Here is a 23,132-nt window from a genome sequence, read left to right as displayed (position 1 = left end):
TGAGGCAGGAAATTGCAGGAAGGAGTCTGCATACATGGTCCCTTCCATTGCTGTCCCAGACACACAAAGATAAAGGAGTGGTGATTTTACTCAATTTCTCTGCTTCTGTAGCACTTAGACTGACACCATCAAGCCCAAATCCTGCAGCCCCATGAGAAAGCTTAAGCGTTTCATTGCTTGTTTAAAGGTTTTTCCCAATTTAAGCCGCTCAGGTACTGAGTATTTCCAGATTATCAGTCTCTCATATAGGCCACTGTTAAGCTCCCAAATGCATTTAAATTGGGATTTTCTCTTTCTCTGTATGAAATCGAGGCTTGAGAAGCATCATCCACCACTTCCACCTTCCTTTCTTCCTCTTCACTATGCAACTTCTCTCACTTGATCCCCGTTTTTGGACCCCAGAGGGAGTTCATCTAATCCAAAGAGAATCTTTTCTCCTTTAGCCAGTGAGCATCACCATCTCCTGTCTCTTTTATGGAATTTACCCATCAAATCAGAACCCAACTTGGGGAGGGGTGTCGCTGAGGCATATCCTCTCCCCATTGTAATTCTTCCTTCAAACAAATAAATTTCATCTGGACAGCCAGCTCCACCACAGATGAGTTTCTGAATACATATAGCAACAGCCACAATACTGCACAGGAGCTGGCTGGTGCTGTCACTCCTTAGTAATGGTCTCAGAGACCGCAGCCTTTGATTCGGATCTTCAACTCTTCTAGGGACATCTCCACACTCACATGGTGGGGTCCACTAATCAAGTAGACAGGCCACTTTATACCACAGAGAATACTGTCTCCCTTCTCTTTCTGATGGCTCAGACTTGGTTACAGGTCTTACTCTCCATAGCAAGGGCAAAGCAGCTGTCAGGACAGTATGAAGGCACCCCATTTCATAACACATAGAGAAAGGGATCCCCTGTCTCCAACCCATCAGAGATGCTCCATCCTCAGCGTCAACCTGCCATTCACAGCAGGAACAACACCATTGCCCTTCCCTGAGCTTGGGGGTGGAGGTGTGTCTCTTGCTAGTAGTCACAGCTGCTCTGATGACAATGATAGCTGTCATGCCTATAGACCATCTGACCCGTTCAACCAAACACTCTCTTTCTCTGCTCACTAAATCATATTTTATGTCTTGTCTCCACAAGCCCATGATAATTTAAAGGCTGTAGACCTCTCCTTTAGACTCTGGCATGACAAGCGGTCCATGCCGTAAATAACCAGGGTTTGCGATATCAATATTCATAGCACAAGCCAACAACCAAACTTTCTAAGAGCTGCCAAACGGGTCTCAGGGTGGTTGGTTCAGGGGGCAAAGTCAAATGCTTAAGCCTCAGAATTCTGACCTATTAACACAGAGATCTTGTCTGCTTCAGGTTTGACTTCCTTTATAAATAATCTTCCTTGGCCCAGTCTCTCTTCTAGGTCACAGTCCTCCTTTCTGACTCCACCTCCACCTTTTGATTGTTTAAAAATATAAGTCACTGTCATTGAAAAGCTGAAAACCACTGCCATGGAGGCACACATCTATAGTTCCAGTATTTAGGAAAGAAAAAAGGCAGGAGAAACAAGAGTTAAAAGATGGCCTAAGTTACATGAGATCCTGTCTCAAAATAAATAGGAAAAGAAAGAAAAAAATCAAGTTACTTACTCTCACACACAGCTGAATTTCCTAGGGTATTTCTGCCTATAAGTTAGAAAGCTCCCAAGCTTATTTTGGTGATTAGCCTGAGGAAAAAGAATCAATGAACAGCCTGTGTGGAGTAGAGGCATCATCATAACCCCAGCACTCAGGAGGCGAGGCAAGAGTCTTGCTTTAAATTTGAAGACACGCATCTCTCCCCCTCCCTTCTCTCTCTCTCTCTCTCTCTCTCTCTCTCTCTCTCTCTCTCTCTCTCTCTCTCTCTCTCTCTCTCAAAAAAAAATGACAATGAAAATTGTTTCTCGAGGCTCAACCCCAAGAGTGAAGTAGGTGAGTGTTGACAGCCATCCAAGGCAGCGGCAAACACAGCAATGAATGAACTTGGAAGAGAAACAGGCAAGTCTCAGTCTGTGGAAATATTTTTAGGTGTCGAAACTGGACTGAATGTGGGCAGCATACATAGTGGAGATCTGGTGAGCAAGTAGCAGAGGGACCCTCACAATGATCCATGACAACAGTATCTACAGCAGACACAGTTGATGCAGGTGAATGAAAACATATATAAAGTAGCATCTCTAGGGGCAGAAGGTGGAGAGAAAAAGCATCTTTGTTGAGCATAGACTCCCACTCACACAAAAGAACCCTCTATAAACTTCACCATGACTTTCAAGAACAACTTTTAAAAGCAAAGAAGAGAATGATATTAAATTCAAACTCCATTTAAGGAAAATATGTGTCGCTTATGAAAGTCTTACACTAGATGTTGTGCATCCAAAGAAGGGATAGGAGGAAGCTGGCATTCAGGGGTATGACAGGCTGTGGGTACTCCAGGAATAGGGCATAACTACCTATACTTAGCTATATCATAAGCAGAATACAGTAAAGAGTTACAGGGGCTCCAAGGTGAGGACCTAAGAGAAGAAACAGTACCAAGGGGACAAGATGTCTATGAGTGTGTGAAGGACACAGGGCAGGAGAGGAAGGGCCTAGGACTCATCCTCCGCCTGCCAGTCCCACCACACTGACTTATGGTCTTCTAGGTGTGTCTCCTCTCTGAGGTTCAAGCACATTGCTGCCAGGACAAATGTGCCACATCCAATTTATCTATTAATGAGCCCTAGGGTGTTTCTACAGTGCAGAGAGAGAGAGAGAGAGAGAGAGAGAGAGAGAGAGAGAGAGAGAGAATGAATGAGAATCTGTGTGTGTCTGTGAATGTGTGTGTGTGAGAGTATGAGTATCTGTGTGTGTGTGTGTGTGATTGTGTGTGTGAGAGTATGAATATCTGTGTAAGTGTGTGTATGTATCTATGAGTGTGTGTATTTGTGATTGTGTGTGAGAGTATGAGTATCTGTGTGAGTGTGCGTGTGCGTGTGTGTGTGTGTGTGTGTGTATGTGTGTGTATTACTCCTGCAAACGTGTGCTCATAGCAAGCCTTTGTGTAGGCTCTTTTCTTTTGGGTGATAACCAGGAGTAGAATTGCTAGGTTCTTTGGAACATTTGTGTTTAACCTTCTTAAAAAACTGTCTCTCAGTCAGGCGTGGTGGCTCACAACTTAAGTCTCACCACTCAGGAGGCAAAGGCAGGCAGATTTCTGAGTTCAAGGCCAGTCTGGTCTACAGAGTGAGTTCCAGGACACACAGGACTGTCCTGTCTCAAAACCATGTCTCAAAAAAATAAAAACAAAACAAAACAAACAAAAACCCCAAGCAAACAAACCCTGTCTCTCCAGGTTCCCAATGGCTGCATCCCTCTCTAGAACCACCAGAAATGGAAGCATTTTTCTTTCCTCACATCCTCAAATATGTTTACTTTCATCACAGTCAGATGACTAGCTATGGAACAGTACCTCATTGTGCTTTTAATTTACATTTCCCTAATGATTAACAGTGCCCTGCTAGCCTGTCTTCTGGAGTTCACCTCCTTAGGGACCTGACTACTTCCCTGTACTGACCCAGCCCTGTCAGCCACTAAATACAGCCAGATCTCTGCTTCTTACAAACAAACCCAATACAGCTGCCCTGACTATAGGAGGTGCTGTGTCCAGTTTCCACTTCGCCTCATTCACCACTCTGCCATTTCTAACAGCCAGTCGAGAAAACAGCTGTTTTTCCTACAGAAATGATGACGCCCCCGTGAACTCCACACCCAGCCCTATGTCTTCATTTTCAGTCTGGGCTCATTCTTAGGCTGCTTGCCACAGACCTAGTTTTGGATTCAGCCTCCACCTTCCTTCACACTCCCTACTTTAGATGACAGACGTTACCCCTGAGGTTCCTGTGAATGCTACAAGGAAATCATTTTACACACAAGGCAGCATCCCAGTCAGAAAGTAAAAAAGCGAAGCTGCCTCCGTGCCCTCGGCTCGGCTGAATAATTAATCCTCATCAAATACCTAACATTGAAAGATGAAAGGCCCTATTCAACAAGGCTGGAAAACATTTCCAACAGCAAATGAAAACAAAATGTTCCCTCCAGAGGTAGAGTGGCTCCTACTCCGACCCCATCCATCAATGTAGAGAAGAAGATGAAGAATTCAGCCAGAAGCTTCCCTTCCTGTGTCAACTGCAGGCGCTGCCTTTGCTATTTATAAACACTCTCCTTTGATTTTTCACTTTTATTTTGTAGGGGTGGGGATTGTTCCCAGGGCTTCACACATGCTAGGCAAACACTCTGAAATACCCCAGCCCTAGATGCAAATATGCATGATGAATCATTATCCTTATAAGCCGTGTCCTTCAACCTTACCATCAGCACATATTCAAATCTTTCAAAGTGTTAAAAGGTATGTGTGGTGGGCACAGGTCTAAACTGGCCTTCTCTTGAATGCTTCCTGCAGAGCAAGACGGAGGAGTTCACCACATTATTAAATGAATGAACTCTAAGTGCATCTACCAGGACACCATAGGCTGGGAATGGCGCTCAGCAGTTCAGCATGCACCTAGCATGCACAGGCTCTATGTTTAAAATCTACAAGGGAGACAGAGATTTGTATCAAGGCACTCGCCTGGATTCTCAAAACCTTCGAGGCAGAGATACAAAAGTACAAATCTGAGACCCAGGCTAGGCTACAAAGCAAAACTCTTGTTTCAAAAAACATAATAAGGGCCCAGACAGGTATGTGTTAAGTGGGTCACCCTATCATAGAGGTAGAGGAAAGAAACTAAGGCTTCTGAGACGAGGTCTAGCTGGCTCTCATCACAAACAGCCATGTGAGAGGTGGAAAGGTAGAAACCCAGGTGCCTGTCAGACCTGGCGGTGATCTCCATCAGCAGTGAGCAAAAGCACAGGGATCCTGAGTCCTAGAGCCCGAAGGAAGTTGGTTTACTGTTAACCGGTGATTACGAGGAGGACTTAGGGTGAATGTGGATGTAGAACTCCACCTGGGTGAGGGAGGATTCTTGGTAGATGTGGGGAGGACTCTGGGTGGGTGTGGAGAAGGTTCCAGGTGCATGTGGGGAGGATGCGCAGTGTTTCAGTGGAGGGCAGTGTGGGAGGGACTCCAGGTACGTGTAGAAGACTCTGGGTAGGTATGGCAAGAGCTCCAGGTAACTTAACTGAAGTTGGCATTACTCCCCATCCCTGAACAGACGAGGACACTAGTGGTCCTACACCTCTGGTATCCTGGTCTTAAGAATGATGGAGTACCTCGATCCTCCAGTGGGTTCCCAGCAAGGTTGATTGTGTGAAGTCCTGAATTAGGATTATGTGCTAGAGCACCGGCCAATTTCTGTGCAAAATCTCTGCAAGGAAACACGAATGGCATGAGAGACGGACAGATGCAAATTGTTCAGACACCATATCTAAGAATTAAAATGAATTGAGATCTAAAAATATATCATTTTCCCCTTGGCTTACCCATGAATACTCCCCCACGGGTTCATTTTGCCCTCATCTACTGATCATTCCGTAGAAGGTTGTGGAAAATGCTTAAAAGGTGGAAACCTCACTGGACTAAGTTGCCCACTGGGAATGGGCCTTGTAGGTTTCCTGTGGGCTGTTTGCTTCCTGAGCACAGACAGGTATGAGCAGGCACTTCATGCTCTGGCCACTATGCCTTCCCAGGTATGAACTGTATCATTAACTACTGTGCCCTTCCCCCCCCCACCCACCAGAGGTGTCTCTGTCTCTCTCACAGTGTTTGGTAACACACCCAGTTCTAGTCATGCTGGTGAACGCTGCTGCCAGTACCACTCACCCTTCCTGGTTGGTTTGTTTATTTTTTTTTTCACAGTAAATCTACTTTCTTATAAATTTTAATAGACTCTTCCCTATATCTTCCTTTTCATTTCCTGTAACACTCACATATGTAAAACTGATTGCATTAATTACTAAGTTAAAGACCATTATTGTTAGCACTCTATTTTACACAAAAAAGAAAGAAAAAAATCACTGTATTTAGTTACATTATAATCTGAAATAGCACACTAAGTGCTAGGATTACACAATGACTGTCTTGCTCATTAACAACAATAAAGCCTTTGTTCTAACAAATTCTAACTCATGCTATTCAGAATAAAACTCAGGAGTGATATTAAACCATTCGGTGAAGACTGGGAGAAATTGACTAAAACTGATTGATGTACAAAACTCACAACTACGGTAGTAGACTGCACAGGCATCTTCCGAGAAAGGTACTTTTTGAAGTACTTCACATGTATCAAATTGACTACTCTTGCATCCTCAGTTACTATTCCCATTTCAAAGATAAAGCAACAGAGATGTAAAATTTCTAAACTCCCTGCTTGAAGCATGAGACATTTTACCAAGATCTACAGGTTTAACCACTACACTAATGGGCCCTCAGTATGTCTCACAACACAGGTGCAGAACATGCTATCAAATTCTTGGCTTTCCTGATGTAATAGTTTGTTTATGCTTGGACAGGGAGTGGCACTATTAGAAGGTGTGACCCGGTTGGAGTAGGTGTGTCACCATGGGTGTAGGCTTTAAGATCCTCACCCTAGCTACCTAGAAATCAGTATTCCGCTAGCAGCTTTCAGATGAAGATACAGAACTCTCAGTTCCTCCTGCACCATGCCTGCCTGGATGCTGCCATGTTCCTGCCTTGACGATAATGGACTGAACCTCTGAACCTGTAAGCCAGCCCTAATTAAATGCCCTTGTAAGAGTTACCTTGGTCATGGTGTCTGTTCACAGCGGTAAAACTCTAAGACACCTGATAATGGCAAAATCATAGGCTGCTTGGTTGATTCATGTTGTGATTTGAGTGTGAAATTTATTTCATGGGTTCATGGATCTTAATGTATGCCCCCACACCCAGCTGGTAGTGTTGTTTAGGGAGATTGAAGGACATTTAGCAATTGAAGCTTAGCCGGCCAACACAGAGCCATAGATCTGAGGATGCAAGGTTTTAGCCTGTCCTGCTTCCTGACCCCTGAAAGTATATAACTGACCACATGTACCCAACAGTATCATGCCTTCCATGTCAGAATCCATGATACACTATACCTGCATCTATGCTAAGTCTAAACAAACCCTTCCTCCCCTAAATTGCTTCAGTTGTGTATTTTGTTACAATAATCAAGATTAAAAGTTTTTTGTTTATTTTGCTTATTTCTCTCTTCAGAAGGTAAAACACTGTTACATGTGCACCTCAACTTTTTAAAAGATCATGTACTACTTAAAAAAGCAAATGGCATAAAATTTTAAAGCAACATGTTCACATATTTGAGAAAATACTCACGTTCTGAGTCCAGCATTTTCCAACACTAACTCTTCTAGTCGATTGGACCTACTCACCACCCTCAAGATCTGTTCACAGACATCCGTGGACTGTAACAGAAAACACTTGTTGACCATTCTGTAAGTCTTGTAAAAAAAACATTTCACTTGAATGTTCTAAATCTATGCAACATGGAGACCTGAGTAGATGAACATGCAACCATGCACACATTCACTAAGAACTAGTCAGAGGACATCCCCACTATGCACCATGAAGACCTTAGAACACCACCACACAAATATAGTCTCCAAGTGTACTACTACTCTTCAGGGAAGAGACCAGAATGCTGTGATCTGAGCTGGTGCCAAACCCCATACCCTCATTCACATCGAAACACAACTAACAATGTGATGGTGTCAGCAGGTATTTGGAAGGAGACTATGTTTTAGGGGTGCAAACACTCATGAATGGGGTCAGTCCCCTGAAAAAAAGAGTTCCAGAGAGCTACTTTAACCCTTCTACCACATAAAGACACATCTAATGGAGCCATTCACACACTGGAAAGTGGTATCATCACATATTGAATAAGCCTGAACTGTGGACTTAGTGGCATCTGTAACTGTGGGAAACAGACTTCTGTTGTATAAGCTATCCCATCTATGATAATGTAATAGGCACTCGGAGTCTGAGATAAAATATATGGTGCAGTTACAAAAAGCAGTGCTTTGGCAGTGCTGCAGGACTGCATAAGTCCCTCTCACCCCTTCTTCAGAAAAGCAAAAGGCCTTCCCAAGGCAGTGATGGATGTCCCAGATGGAGGCCTAAGGACTACGTGATAGTAATAACATTGAGGGTCTTGTTACAGTTTTCACTGTGGACCAGGCACTGAGCTACATCCAATATGCATATGTTAATACCAAACCAATAGCTCTATATCATTCTCTATTACAAATAAGAACAGTAATGGAAACAGTGTTTTGCACTTCAACAGGGACCAGCCCCATCATGGTCTCGAGGACTTAGTAAAGTAGGTAAAAGGGAAAATGGCAAAGAACTAAGTAAATGTCTCCATGTTAATAGTATTTTTTTTAAGTTTCTTGTAAATCATGTATATGTATGAATGTGTGGGTCTGAGCATATAAGTCCAGGTACCCACAGAGGCCAGAGATACAGGATATTCCTAGAGTTGGAGCTACAGGTGGCTGTGAGCAATCTTTTCTTTACCTGAGAATGAACAATGGTGACATTTTTAAAGTAGTGCATACACAAACCTAGATATGAAGTAGAATATATAACCATAACAGTTACCTTGTCTACCATATTCATAGTACAGAATTACCATAATTCATCTGCAAAACCAGGAGTACAACAGCAGTCTAAGCTTATATTTAGCTTCTTTTTAAACATTTGATATTTTGAAATAAAATATGGCCTTTGTGAATATTACACCATAAAGCTTCATGAAAGAAAATGGTTGAAGCATCATGAAGAGCAGGTGGAAAGAGTGTAAGAACCAGCAGATAGGGAGTAATGCTGAAAAAATGCTGTCCCACTGTGTGCTTATATCTCTCTCACATGCTGCTTTATTTGATCCAGTGTAGAAAGCCTGTCTCAGACCATTCCTGGGCTTTGATACATCCCAGTGGATTGACAAGAAGGACACAAAACAATCATACTTACAGGCGAAAAAAGTAACAAGAGAATTAACAAAGAAAAAGTAAAATAAATATGGAAACCCAGAACAAAAACGAGGAACCAAATACACTGCCTGGTACAGCCACATCATTGATATAGCAAACTTTGACCTCTTGAAGTTATAAAAGCAAACTGAGCAGACTCCAACTCTACAGCTATTTTACGTAATAAACAATGCACAAACAGATGGCCCTCACTGCATACCGTGTACTTGGGACTTTTTACTTGTGTACATGTAGAAGCATGTTGGGGACTTTGTAGGATGAATAACGTTCATGACAAAAATAAGTTCCCTGAAGCTTCTCAAACTCTCACCATTTCTAAGAAGATTTTCTCAGCCCAGTAAAAGCCTCCTGTCTCAAAGTGCCACATGGCGAATGTGACTGACATACTCTGTACTGATATCATGAATACAATCAGCCATAATCTTAGTTGGAATTATATGGGCATAGTCCAGGCCTGCTTACATCTCCTTCATGCAGGGATTATATGCAAGAGCTGCAGTGTCCATCTGAAACCTTTTTTTTTTTTTTTTTTTTTTTTTTTGGAAACACACTTCTACGTGTTGGTTGTTCCTTCAAGTAAGCCCATCCTTAGAACGTCCTCACACTGTCTCAGGAGAATGCAGCATTTCCTTTTTTGCTTAGCTTTGGGTGATGGCAAACTATTTCTTTTTTTTTTTTTCTTTCCTTGCCCCCCCACCCTTTGTCTTGTCACCCACTGAATCCACTGAGTGCTGTCTGCCACACTGCTGACAGGTAACCTGTGTGGCAGTGAGCTCACAATTGCAACAGCCAAGGCCCGTGTAGACAACAGCACTTCACGGCATCCCATTCTCTGGCTCTTACATTCTTTCCACCTGCTCTTCCATGATATTTCAACTGATTTTTTTTTTTTTTTGGAAGCTTTGTAGTAATATTTACAAAGGCCACATTTCATTTCAAACTATCAAATGTTTAAAGCTAAGCACATGTCAGGGCAGGGAATGCAATTCAGTGAAGATGTGCTTGCCGAGTATGGTCAAAGCCCTGACTTTGATGCCCAGTACCATATACACAAATATACAAATGTATTCAGTTAATGGGAAAGTAGTAAGAGCTGTCCGCAAACCCTGCCACTCTACCTCCTGCTATCCCACGATATTTCAGAAAGTATTTAAGCCCTTTCATTCTTTGTTTTCCCAGAATGGAATTGCTTATATTCTAAATCCTGAGTCAGTCAGAAGAGAATGATACCAGGGAGGAACAACAATGAGATGCCAACACCTTCCCGTACTGTAGAGTTGGGAAAATTCCAAGAATTGCCTATCTAAAGCCTTTGAGAACCTTCTCAGGGACCCCTTGTGAAAATCTTAAGCTTGTATGAAAGTTTAAATGGGCTGAGAAAATGTGTCTTGGCAAGAGGCCATTCTGGTCTGAGGATTCCTTCTTATTCCTCCAAAGTCCCACACACTCTGCTGGTTAAGTCCTTGAGATGCTCCCACCCCAGCGAACCTGAGGCTCCCATTCCCATGCTGTCTACATGGATACCTGCTCATTCATGGAGGGCTGCCCTACTCTACTGCTGCTGGCACAGCCCATCACATAGGAAAAGACCATGGCTACCTAGCTGGGTTCATTCCCATCAGACCCAGTCTCAGACCAGTTTGTTTCTCAACTTCTTCACCAACTGTGATGCTGATTATCCCAAGAGTCAACAGTTACGAAATGCCTAGGTAGTCAGAGACTGGTAAAACAAAAACAACAACAACTCCTCCTCCTCTTCCTCCTCCTCCTCCTCCTCCTCCTCCTCCCCCTCCTCCTTCTCCTTCCCCTCCTCCTCCTCCTTCCCCTTCTCCTTCCCCTCTTCCTCCTCCTCCCCCTCTTTTTCCTCCTCCTCTTCTTCCTCTTCCTCCTCCTCTTCTTCTTCCTCCTCCTCACTGTGATCTGCTACTCAATGAGGGCAGATCAGTTTCACGGTTGGGTTCTCTCATTCAGTGATTTTATTCTATATTTATGAGGCAAATTTTTTACCATGCAGCTACTTTAGCAAGGAGCTACAATACCCAACCACTATGCTAAACACAGGACAGAGATGAACATGACTACAACTATCTCAAAATAACTGGTACAGAAGAAGATGGGATCTAGGAAGGTTAAATAACTCATCTCCACCCCCACAGTCGTGGTAAGAAACTCGGGTTTCTGAGGTTTTCCTACACTATCATGGCTCCTAAGGCTCCCAAACGAGTTCAGGCCATTTTTGCACCCATGATGCTTTAAGTCATACCTATCCTAGGCCAATTCAAACACCCAAGTAGCCTGTTCAAAAGCCTCCATTAGGCAAAGCTCTTTCTCAATTCAATGTCTTTATTTTGAAAATCTTACCCTCAGATTCTGTGACTCTATAAACAGTATCTAAAATTGCTTCTCATCCTAAATAGAGTATCTGAAAACTACTAACTAGTGGATAAGTATCCTTCCGAATGGCAGCTTTCAATTTGTCAAGATCCCAACAATTTGAAGTACAAGAACAGACCAAATATTTGGCTATTCAATTTAATATGAAAACCAACAGATTTTACCTTGATTTTATTGCATCTCTATGTAATTCCCTCTCTACCCAAATCCAGACTATCTACAAAAATAACATTAACTTTTATAATTCAATCAGACCAACACTACCTGTTGGTAGTTCCTGAAATTCTTCTCACGGGAAACCTGATGGTGATGAAATGGAAGGCTAGACTATAAAACCAGCTGTTTGCAGCTGTGCAAATGTGACTATAATAGCTTTTGCTAACTAAATGAGTATGTACAGAAGACAATACTACACATGCTTTCCTGATCTAAAACTACCCAAAGCACTGACAACAAGAGGGTGAATCTCTCTGAAGCACTCGCTTCACAAACTTCACACAATGTTATGCTTATCATTCCCAGGAATGAGATTTCCTTAAGAATTAAATAGCGCAGTAACAAAATCTTTCTGACAATGATCAATCAGGTCTCTGCAGTTCAGCAAGGCTGGGCAATGCTGGCTGCATCATTAGTTACTTACCAGCTTGAGATCCTTGGAGGACAGTTTGGTGAACCACTGGTTATATTCCAGGGCAGCGATGATGGGGATCAGGTCTCTAGAACCAACATGAATGAAGGACATGAGCATGGTCCTGGAAAAGAGCTACAGTAACACTGCATTTCTAGATTGGTATAGTGGTCCATGCCTATCATCTTAGCACTTATGACAGCTGGAAGATCAGGAGTTCAAGGCCAGCCTTGGTGGACAGATAAACTCAAGCAAGCCTAGAGTATATGAGATCCTATCTTGAAGAGCAAAACAAAGAAAATGAGGGCATTATATTTTTATTCATCTTATGTGCGTGTGCATGGGTACCTGTGCCACAATTTATGTGTGTAGATCAGAGGATAACTCTCAAGAATAGACTCTTGGGTTTCCTCTTGTTGAGATGAAGTTTCTCTTGTTTCTCTGTTGTGTTCTCCAGACCACTTGGCCTGAGAGCTTCCAGGCAATTCTCTTATCTCTGTGAGTCTGCTTCCCACTCACTGTGAAATGCTGAGGTTATAGACGAGCGCCACCATATCTGTTTACGTGGGGAGTCCTCACAAGTACTGAACTTGGTTGCCAGTTTTATGCAGCAAGCACTTTTATCCACTGAGTTATTCAGGAACTCTTCACCCTCCAAACTATTTTAATAGTAAACAATTCAATTCTTTGCAGTAGATTTTCACAGAGCCGAATACAAGTAGAATTTCACATAATTAAAGCAAATTACCACCAGCATTTGCAAATCTTACTTTCCAGGAAAAAGAGGCTAATGCTAGCATTTATCTAGAGAATGTCCTCATTCAGAAAGAAATCACTTCCATCATTACACTGATGAGCCTGGTTCTTTATAGACCTCTTTATAGATTCATAAGCATCAATAATCTCATACAGTCTCTGAAAGGTTGTTCTCTAAGCAAAGATAATGCTGTATACACTCTGACAGTAAGTACCATCAAACAGACTTCAGTGCTCAGCAAGCATCCTGCAACCATTTGGTAGTTTTTATACTTCCTAGCAGTGATCCCATCCCTGAGACAGAGCAGGTGTGGTTATCTCTGATGCTTCACATGAGCTTGTAAGCTACGAGGTAACGCTTTGCATGTCAATTCCCTGCCTTGACACCACTTTTCCAGCCACTGGCCCCTACCATGCATTCCTCTCTCCTACTCCAAACAAAAAGCTGACAGTTCCTGAATCATCTACCATAGCATGGGACAGCATGGGCAGAATTACCCCTCTCTCCTGAGCAGTGTTCTGAAAGTTCCCGTGGCCTCTGATGCCTCCAACAGCCATCTCCTGTCCTATGTCTTCCTGGTTCCCCCTACCCCCAACCCCGACATAGTGCATGCCTTTCCATTTAGCACTTAGCTCTCTCAGACTCATTGCTTCAGCATCTGACATCTATAACCTCAGACTGTAAATCTTTGAAACCTAAGCTCCAATTTTAGTTTGGGGCATGGTAAGAGGCAAATGATGCAGTTATTTTCTGAAACAGCAAAGACAGGCAGAAGGTGGACAGAGCTGAGAAATCCAACTGATCTTGGGTGCTTCACAAAAAGCACCTTGAGTGAACCTGCAAACACACAAGGAGGGATGGCTTATGTTGGATAGGCACAGGGATAGTTATCCAGAGACATGAAGTGAGACTGACAGAGAGAATGAGACTCTTTATTAAGATGGTCCTCCCCCCATTTCAAGGAGAGGTATTAGTCATAAAAATGGTATATCTCACTGTGACATATAACATATGCATATAATATATTTTAATTATCATATTTACCTAACCTCCCCATTACATCTTCCATCCACCCTACCTTCCTTATGACCACCTTCCTCCTCCCAGGGAGAGCTACTTCCACTTTCATGTTGTTCTGACCCCAACTCTGGCCCCTGAACTCAGGTTCCATGGAGTGGGTGGAGGAATAGATGATGCTTGTCTTCCTGAATCTGACTTACTTCACTTAACATGGTGAACTATACAATTCCATCCATTTTTCTACATATGATATGATTTAATTTTTCTTTGTGGCTGAATAAAAGTACATTATGGGAATAATCCATTTTTTTCTGTACTCAGTCTTCTATAAACAAACACCTAGGAAAATTTAATAACTTGACTTAGATAGATAACAGATAGACAGAAAGACAGACAGACAAATAAATAAATCAGGTATCACTGCTATATTCTGACTTTGGTCCCTAAGAGTTTTTGCCACAAACTGCAGGCTTTGGTCTGGTTCTGAAGTACCACACGTGAGCTCATCAGATATGAGTAAGAAGATGAGATGCGTGCTTACAGGCATCCCAGATAAACAGTGCAAAGAAAAGAGCAGGCTCATCTACAGGTCCCATCTGTCAGGGTTTCTGTTTATGTAACTATTAACTAACCTAGAGTTAATGTTATCTTTAAGTTAAGATTAAAACCCAGGTATGGTGACTCAAACCTATAATCACAGAGGCAGGAGGTAGTTCAAGGTCATCCTAGAGAGGTAATTTGATGCCAACTCCTAGACCTATCTCAACAAAACAAACAATTAAAAAAAAAAAAAAAACAGTTAGAAGGAGACAGTCAAGTATCTTACTTGAAACAATGAGCACTGCTCTAGCCCTTACCAAGTACTGAGCTGGAACACTACAAGCCAAGGGCAGTGATTGTCCTCCTTGCCCCTCCCCACACTGCAGTGAATAAGAAAGACAGCTGGGAGCCACGCCAAATCCTGGGAATGTTAAAATGCCCTTAGAGCACAGGAACCAAGTAATTCCACCTGGAGCAGATGGGCACACGTTCACAGGGCTCCGAAGATGGAAGGGGCCGACTAGGCAGGAAGAAAGGAACAGAATACTTAAAATAATTAGGGACAGATGTGTGCAGGCATGAGTGGCTGACTATGCCCAGTAATTCCCTCCATTCATATATTCAGTAAGTGCCAGCCACCAAACATGAATCACAGGGTTTAATGTAACAATGGACATAGCACCCAATTCCTGCCCTGTAACAATCACAGCCTGGTACAGCCGAGCAGGCAACCAAGGGAAAGAAATCAAGTATAATGCAGTAAAGAAGCCACATGGACCAAGGGAGAATATGACACTATAGGTTTGTGCAAAAAAATAAAATAAAATAAAATAAATAAATAAATAAATAAATCACAAATCAAGACAGACCAGCCAAGGAGGCTTATGGAGGAAGCGTACAGAGTCCTGAGAATTCAGAGAAATTCACATTGCAGGCAGATGGGATGGGAAACAGAGAATAGATTATCCCAGCCTGAGCATTCAAGATCTGATGGCAAAAGCGTAAGTCATGAATGAGAACACTCAACTGGACTTTCTCGGGATCAAAAGCTTTTACTCTGGAAGAACTGGTTGGTGTTAAGTGGAGGAAAATGTAAGCCATATCCTGAGAGGGAATAATTGTAAAGGACATTTCCAACAGTGGATGTTAGATCCCTAGTGCACACAACACTGAAAAGTGAGCAGTAAGAAGCAGTCTCAGAGCTAAGAGGAGATGGCTCAGTGGGTAAAGAGCACTCTGAGTTCAGTCCCCAGCAACCACATAAAAGCCAGGCAAGGTGGCTCATGTCTGTAACATATGCTGCAAGTGTGCAGAGAAATAGTTTCCAGAGGCTACTGACAAGTGAGCTCAGTCAGAACAGCAAACTTCAGGCTCACTGAGACAAATCCTGTGTCAAAAAAATAAGGTGAAGTGGGGCTGGAAAGATGGCTCAGTGGTTAAGAGCACTGGCTGCTCTTTTCAGAGGTCCTTCCTGAGTTCAATTCCCAGCAACCACATGGTAGCTCACAATCATCTATAATGGGATACAACCATGCATGCTTTATATGCAGATAGATCATTTATATATATTTATATACATATATATAATATGTAATATAGAATAAATATATATAATAAATATTCATAAAATAGAAAAAATAGGTGAAGCCATCGAGGACAATGTCTAGATATCCACCACTGATCTGTCCACATGTCCACATGGGCAATCACACCTGGACACATACATACTACACACCACACATACACACACACACAACACCCTCAACACCAACAGAAGCAAACACCCCAATTTTAAAACTGGGCATAAGATCTATAATATCTAAACAGACATTTCACCAACTTTAATACATAGATAGATAGATAGATAGATAGATAGATAGATAGATAGATAGATAGAAGCACATAAGAAGGCTCAAATGTCTAGCCAATAGAGGAATACAATTTAAAGCCAAAAAAAATAACCCCCATACACACAGGTGTGTATTGGATGACAAGATTTCAGACAACACCCCAAAACACAAATGCGGATCAAGATACAGCACAGCTGAATCTCTCAAATGTGGCCATGAAAGGACAAATGGCATACTCGGTGCAGAAGACAGTTTGACTCTGTCTTGAGTTTATTGTGCATGAGTCACGTGACCTGTTAGTTTTAGTCCTGGGTATTTGTCCAATAGAAGCAAAAACTTTGATTTGCACAAAACTTAGGTGGTCTAAATAATCACCAAAAAGTAGGAAAGTCACAGGTGTTCCCCAGTGATGGCACATATCTTGGAAGTTGGTTAGAAGAGACCATGTTTGGTTTTTGCCTGGCTCTGGTTCACCCATGGAGCTCAGGTGATTTATTAGGAAGCCAGAACCACAGGGAAGGGCCATATCTAGGTCTCCCAGCAACCAACTAGCTGACACCAACTCCCAGAGATGTGAATGAAGAAGGCATCACTATGAGTTATACACGTACATGCTGTGGGACATAAAGTTTGGAAGTTTACCACATAGTAGTCCATAACCACAACACTTGCTGTCCTTTCTTTATACAGTGAAAACTGTATAAAGAAACTTTACTGCAGGAAAGGTAGCCACAAACAGCTTTTCTATAAAGAATTTTTCAAAAAGCTAATATCTGCAAAGCTGGGGGTGGGGTGTATCTGGGGAAGCTGAGGGAGTGGGGGAGGGTATCTGTGCAATACAAACAAGAAGCATCAGAGGGATAGGAAAAACCTCTGGTGCAGTGTTCTGAGGCTAGAACAAAAGGCAAAGAAAAGTAGAGAATTCTTCCCTGGTTGATTCATAGGATTACTCAGTCAAATTATGCATTGTGGTGGCTAATCTTGGCTGTTAACTTAATGTACCCAGAAGAAAGAAATCCGAATTGAAGAGCTGCCACCCTTAGATTGGCCTGTGGACATGTCTGTAGAATATCTTCTAGACTGGTAATTGATGTTAAAGCACCCAGTCTACTGTAGGCAATACCAGCCCTAGGCGCATGGCTCTGGGCTGTGTAAGAAAGGTAGGTGAACATGAGTCAGGGAGCCAGGCAGAAGTAAGCAGTGTCTCATTAACGTTTCTGCCTTGAGTTCCTGCTTTGGCCAAGTTTCCTCTTAAGTTAATTCTGGTCACAGTATTTGATCAAAGCAACAAAACAGCAAATTAGCAAAATATATCAATCATCAAAACAAAAGAAGGATTGGAAAAGTCCTTACAATTAGATGGAGTAGTGAGGAGGAGGGAACCGTGACTGGGAAGTGGCATATACAGTCCAGAGAAAAGCAGTGGCCTCTTTCTGGAGTTAAGTGGTGGGCATAACAGCTGAATTTAAATGATTTGCATCCTGGTACATATCTGCCCATTGTTCTCTAAGGGAACAGACACAAGAACGGCCTTAGCAGCATTGTTCATTAGCAAACAATAAGCTAAGTAGAATGCCTGGCCAACAGCAGAATGAATAGACTGTGCAGTGTCCTAATTGGAAAGCAAAACAGAAACAGAAGTGAATGGACTAGAGCTGCACGTGCCACCCTGGGGAACCCCACGTCTTCTACATTTAACCATCTTCCACCTGGCTGAAATATGCAGAGAATAGGGAGCCTAAATCTGGACAAATGGATGCCCCAAAAACACTTCACAAAACTCGTGTGTCATTTGTAAAGTCTGAGATGTCTGAGATGGAACTCCTACACCTCAAACCAACAAGACAGCTAGGCAAAGAATGAGACCAGGGATGGGGACTCAGTCCTGAATTCACCGTGCAGCATCATAGTGTCATCAAGGAGAAAGCACTGGGAGTTCCCACTTCAACAGAAAATACAAAAGGTAGTCAGCACATGACTGTCTTCATTTTCTAGAGCTCATCCTGAAAGGCTTAGTCAGGATTTCAGAGATGCACATATAAGCAAACCTCAGACAGCACTGCACTGATGGTCTCTTCACTATTGCCGAGCTGAAGCAGCCTCCATTGAGAGCTTCTCAGGTTTCTCTGGTGCGTTTCTGTCTATCACAACTAAGCCTTCACATTTTCACTACCTGATGCCGTAGCTCTATTACATAGGGAGAAAAGTTTCCAAAGGCCAGGGGTGCAGCTTCATGTTCATTGTCAGCTTGACTCAATTCAGAACCATCATGGAAACAAAAGTGGACAAATCAGAAGGTTTAACTGAGGAGAGAAGATGATTTAATGGGCTGGAATCCCATCCTAAACTAAAAAGAAAAAATGGACTAAACACCAGCACTCATCTCTCTCTGCTTCCTGTTTACAGATGGGATGTGACCAGCAGCCTCCTGCTCCTGCCACAATGTCATCTCTTTTACCATGATAGTCTCTAGCCCAGTCAGCTAATTGCTATGTTCTAGGTTTAGTGAGAAACCTTATCCAAAATAACAAGGTGGTAAACAAGGAAGAAGACACCTGACATCAGCCTCTTACCTCTACACCAATGCACATGCACGTGCACACACACAGACACAAATTTGAATGATTTTTTTTAATTAGCAACAACAAAAAACAATTAACAACAAAAATATGGGAGATGGCTCACCCCAGTAAGGTGCCTGCCACACAATCATAAGGACCTGAATTTGAATCCTGAGTACCTTCAAAAAATCATCAGTGCCAAGCAGCGATAATCCTAGCCCTGAGGGGATGGAGACAGGCTGCGGCTCACTGGCTGGCTAATCTAGTTGAATCTGTAAGCTGAGTGCAAGGAGAAACTGAAAAGAATAAGCTGGTCCACATACACATGAACATACATGTGCACATGCTCGTGCACTCCTACCCCCCCACACACACACACACAATACATATCACATCCTGAGATATAGCTGACAAAGACTGTTCCCATTCTGTAGGCTATTTGTTCTGCTGATAGTTCCTTTCTGGTCATGCAGAAAGGTCTCCTTGATTGATTCTTTTGATCACTTTCTGTGTCACTCGAGCCTGTTCAGAAAAAGGTTTGCATGCACCTAACTTGTAATAGACTTGAAATTTTGTTTGTTGTATCCCAAGAAATCTTATATAGCTCAGGTGCTCATGAACTACAGTGAACCTTCTGCCTCCATCTCCTCAGTGCTGAGATCATGGACATTTCTATGTATAAAGTGCATAGACAGGTGAAAGTGCCGAAGACGCAGGAAGTGAGTTGGTCTATGCTCTCACACAAAGTCCAGACAGCTACTGTTCAACCCTAGGTGGTATGACTCACAAGCCCATTGTCCTAATGACGGCCATCAACCCACCAGCAACTCATTTCCTTCCTACACTTTCAACCCTCAGCCTCTTCCACAGAGCATTCAGGGCAGTATTTCTGCACACTTTCAAATAAAAGGAACTTAACCTCTTTCATTGCATTTAGCCAATGATTTGTTTTCTCATTTTCCAGTCAACAGCAAGATTTACTCTGGTTTGGGCTCAGGTTTGTTTTGTTTTGTTTTGTTTTGAGATAGGATCTCATGTATTCCAAGCAGGTCTTCACTTACTTTTGCCTAATTTCCAACCCATTGTCCTGTTTTATGTAGTGCTGAGAACTGAACCCTGGGCTTTGAGCACACTAACTGAACTACATCCTTAGCCCACTGCAATGTATTCTGAAGTTATTAGTCAAGTAACAAAAGTTTAGTCTTGTTACTTTGAACAATAAAAATATACTAAAATGCTCAGTGTGAACGTAACCTTCTCAATAGGCTGAGGCAGGGGGACTGCCTGAGCCTAGGAGTTTGACAGCAACCCTGGCATCAGAATATCATCACTAACTCTTGAAGAAGGTTTGTTTGTTTGTTTGTTTGTTTGTTTGTTTGTTTGTTTTTGTTAACTACTTGCCTGGCAGGATGGTGCACATCTGCAAGGCCAGCACTCACAAGGTAGAAACTGGAGAATCAATTTTGGGGTTAGCCTGTGCTACACAGCAAGATGTTGTCTTAACAAAACAAAAACTGAATTAAGATACTAATATATGAGAGCAATGTTTTAAAGTTGACATAAAGTTGGTAAGAGGGTTGGAATCCAGCTCTGTCAAGGTTGTTACTGCACAGTTGTAGGTAGCCTATGAAACACTCCTGCCATCTCTCTGGGCTGTGTGACCTCAGGGACATTTTTTTCCTATTAAAATTTTCAAGTATGTGAAAGATACCAACAAAGTGTTAAAGAAAAAAATAATTGACAGATTTGAAAGATGTCTAACAAGTTCCAGAATGCCCAAGAAGGAATGATCTTGACAAGTATGTGAATTTAGGGTACAGCCATACAAGAGGGAAGTTCTTCCCCTAATAACCCTAACAAGCAAACAATGGCTCAGAAAGGTGACTCATGTAAGAACACCAAGTCCTGCTACTATGCATGCACATAGTAGGGACACATGGAAAGGTGGTGGAAAACTCTGCCACAGAGGGACTACCTTGCTGACATACTCGTTGGCTAGCTTTCCTGGGAATATTTTAAACTACCTCTCATGATATCTACTTTATGCTTATGGTTCTTACAGCAGGAAAGAATACCAGGGTTCACATCCCCAGCACCCACCTAAGTTCTGGGTGGATATGGAGGCCTGCCTACAATTTCAGTCTCTTATGTTGGAGGCAGAATTCTCCCCAAAAACTGCTGGATAGTAAGACTAGTCTTATGGGTGAGTTCTGAGTTTTCCTGAGAGACCCTTCCTTAAAGAATAAATCCAAGAATGATCGAGAAAGATGCCCAAATCAAACTTATGCACACACATGTATACAAACACAGAAGAAAGAACAGTTCAAAATAGCTGGGGTTGTAGCAGAGCTATGAGAGTGCTTGCCTGCCATGCAGGAAGGTCTAGGTTCAGCTCTACTCCTGCATAACTGGACATGTGATACATGCCTATAACCTAGCACTGAGGAGGTGGAAGCAGGCTCAAACCTTTGATGTCATCCACAGCTACATATCTGAGTTCAAGACTAGCCTGGGGTACATGAAACTCTGTCTCAATGTCAGGGCGGGAGGACTTATTGTAAATGAGTGACTTCCTTCCTGGTTTCCTCATTTATAGAAGTATATTTTATACATTCTCACTTACTAACTGGACAGCATCCAAACTCTGAGGGTTAAAGCCATCAGAAACAGTCTCAGACATCCTCAGGGTGTCAGAGTTGTCTTTAAAAATCTTTTGATATTGGGACAGAGAAATGGCTTAGCAGGTAGAGAAGTTTGGCATGTAAGCCTGACACCTTGAATCCAATTCCTGGACCCCATGTGAAGATGAAAAAAAAAAAAAAGATCCGAATTTACAAAATTATCCTCTAGATTCCATATGTATGCCCTGGCACATGCCCACCCCACATATGATATGTGTATACATAAACACTTACAAATAACAAATTAAAAAAATAATCTTCTGATCACTCATTTATAACAACAAAAGATTGTAAATGTACTTTGTATGAGATTATTTATAAATCGCATGCATGTGTTACAGTTATAAAGTAGTAACTTCAGAATAATACACATACACACCCATACACACACAACATCAAATCTATGTTCCCCAATATATCATCTTGTTGCTAAATTTACAGAATTTGTCTTATCCACCCTCAAGATCACTATTTTTAAAATTCAGAGAAATTTAGAAATGGTAACAAAATCCAGAACCAACTCTCAGGCACCACTTCCTGATCCACAAGAGAAAAGGAGAGGAGATGGACGGATATAGGGTAGAAAAGACTGTCCCCACAACCTGAAAGCCACCTTCACACACACACACACACACACACACACTGCTCTAGAACTCATTCCTGATAGCTCCCTGCTCAAGAATGTCACCTTCATGACCAAGAAATATGATAACACAGGAGCATGAATCAGCAGGAAGTGCTCTCCTGGGCCAGGTTTGAACTCAATAGTGCGTGTTCAACCAGAGTTTAGGGGATTAATGAGATGAGCTCCTCTTAAAAGTCTTCTGGGAAGCAGAAGAATCAATGTATCCAGAGACATATATTCTCCTCTTTCTTGGCAGCACTGCCCCAGCCCTCACCCCTCCCTGCCATGTCAAATTACAGTATAATTACATTTTTAACACGTCGGCTGGAAGCCCTTGGAGACACCCCATGAGAAATGTGGAAAGAAGCTTTTTCTGATCTATGGCTCTTCCTGGCACAGTATTAACTAAGCCAGAACAAACTATAAGAGCATTCTCAAGCAAACTAGATACTTTACAATCGAATGTTAGACCCTAACAATAATAACTGAGCTGGCATTTTCCTAAAAACCAATCCCTCTCCAGGCAATGCTGGACAGGAGGAATCCAGCAGAACTATTGTGGAGCCCACCTGTGCTTATTCAACCACAGCAGGACACCAGGTCCTGAATATAACTGCCACAGGCAAGGAAAGAGGGGACAGAAGGAGGGGCAAAGGCAGGGCGTGGAGCAAGAGGGAGAAACAGAGATCATCAATGAATATGAACATGAATGGGAGAGAATGAATTAAACCTCCTGACCCTGGCCCAGAAAAAAAAAAAAAAGAAAAAGAAAAAAAAGAAAAAGAAGAAGAAAAAAGCTCAGGGATGAGAACCCACAGGATGGTCTAGTGAGTATTGCTTTCACATGCTGATGGAGACAAGAGATGCTTCAGAAAACCATCCCTGTCAGGACCTTCTGTAATTGCAAAGGCAACTGTCTGGCTCACAGAGTCTAAAGTAGTTATTACCCAGCATGGATGAGACAGTCTGTGATGAAAAGAGACCTTATATTTTATCTTATTTCTTTGACACGGTGTCTCACTAAGGAGCCCTGCCTGCCTTGGAAGTCTCTA

The 23,132-nt window shown here is 42.4% G+C and overlaps 1 protein-coding gene across 12 annotated transcripts in view; it reads right to left on the bottom strand.

Moving 5' to 3' along the window:
- The window catches only part of Carmil1 (capping protein regulator and myosin 1 linker 1), a 264,452-nt gene that overhangs the window by 108,546 nt on the left and 132,774 nt on the right, over nt 1-23,132 (bottom strand). For all 12 annotated transcript variants that reach the window (XM_076939239.1, XM_076939246.1, XM_034510864.2 and 9 more), the window contains exons 9-11: nt 12,059-12,134; nt 7,346-7,434; nt 5,287-5,381 (exon numbers count right to left, since the gene is read on the bottom strand). In XM_076939239.1, the coding sequence (XP_076795354.1) occupies nt 5,287-5,381; nt 7,346-7,434; nt 12,059-12,134 (260 nt within the window). The remainder of the gene's footprint in view (nt 1-5,286; nt 5,382-7,345; nt 7,435-12,058; nt 12,135-23,132) is intronic.

The sequence above is a fragment of the Arvicanthis niloticus genome, chromosome 8, assembly GCF_011762505.2.
Source record: "Arvicanthis niloticus isolate mArvNil1 chromosome 8, mArvNil1.pat.X, whole genome shotgun sequence".
Classification (NCBI taxonomy): Eukaryota; Metazoa; Chordata; class Mammalia; order Rodentia; family Muridae; genus Arvicanthis; species Arvicanthis niloticus.
The sequence above is the reverse complement of the archived record's forward strand: the minus strand, read 5'-3'. Positions and strand labels throughout refer to the sequence as shown.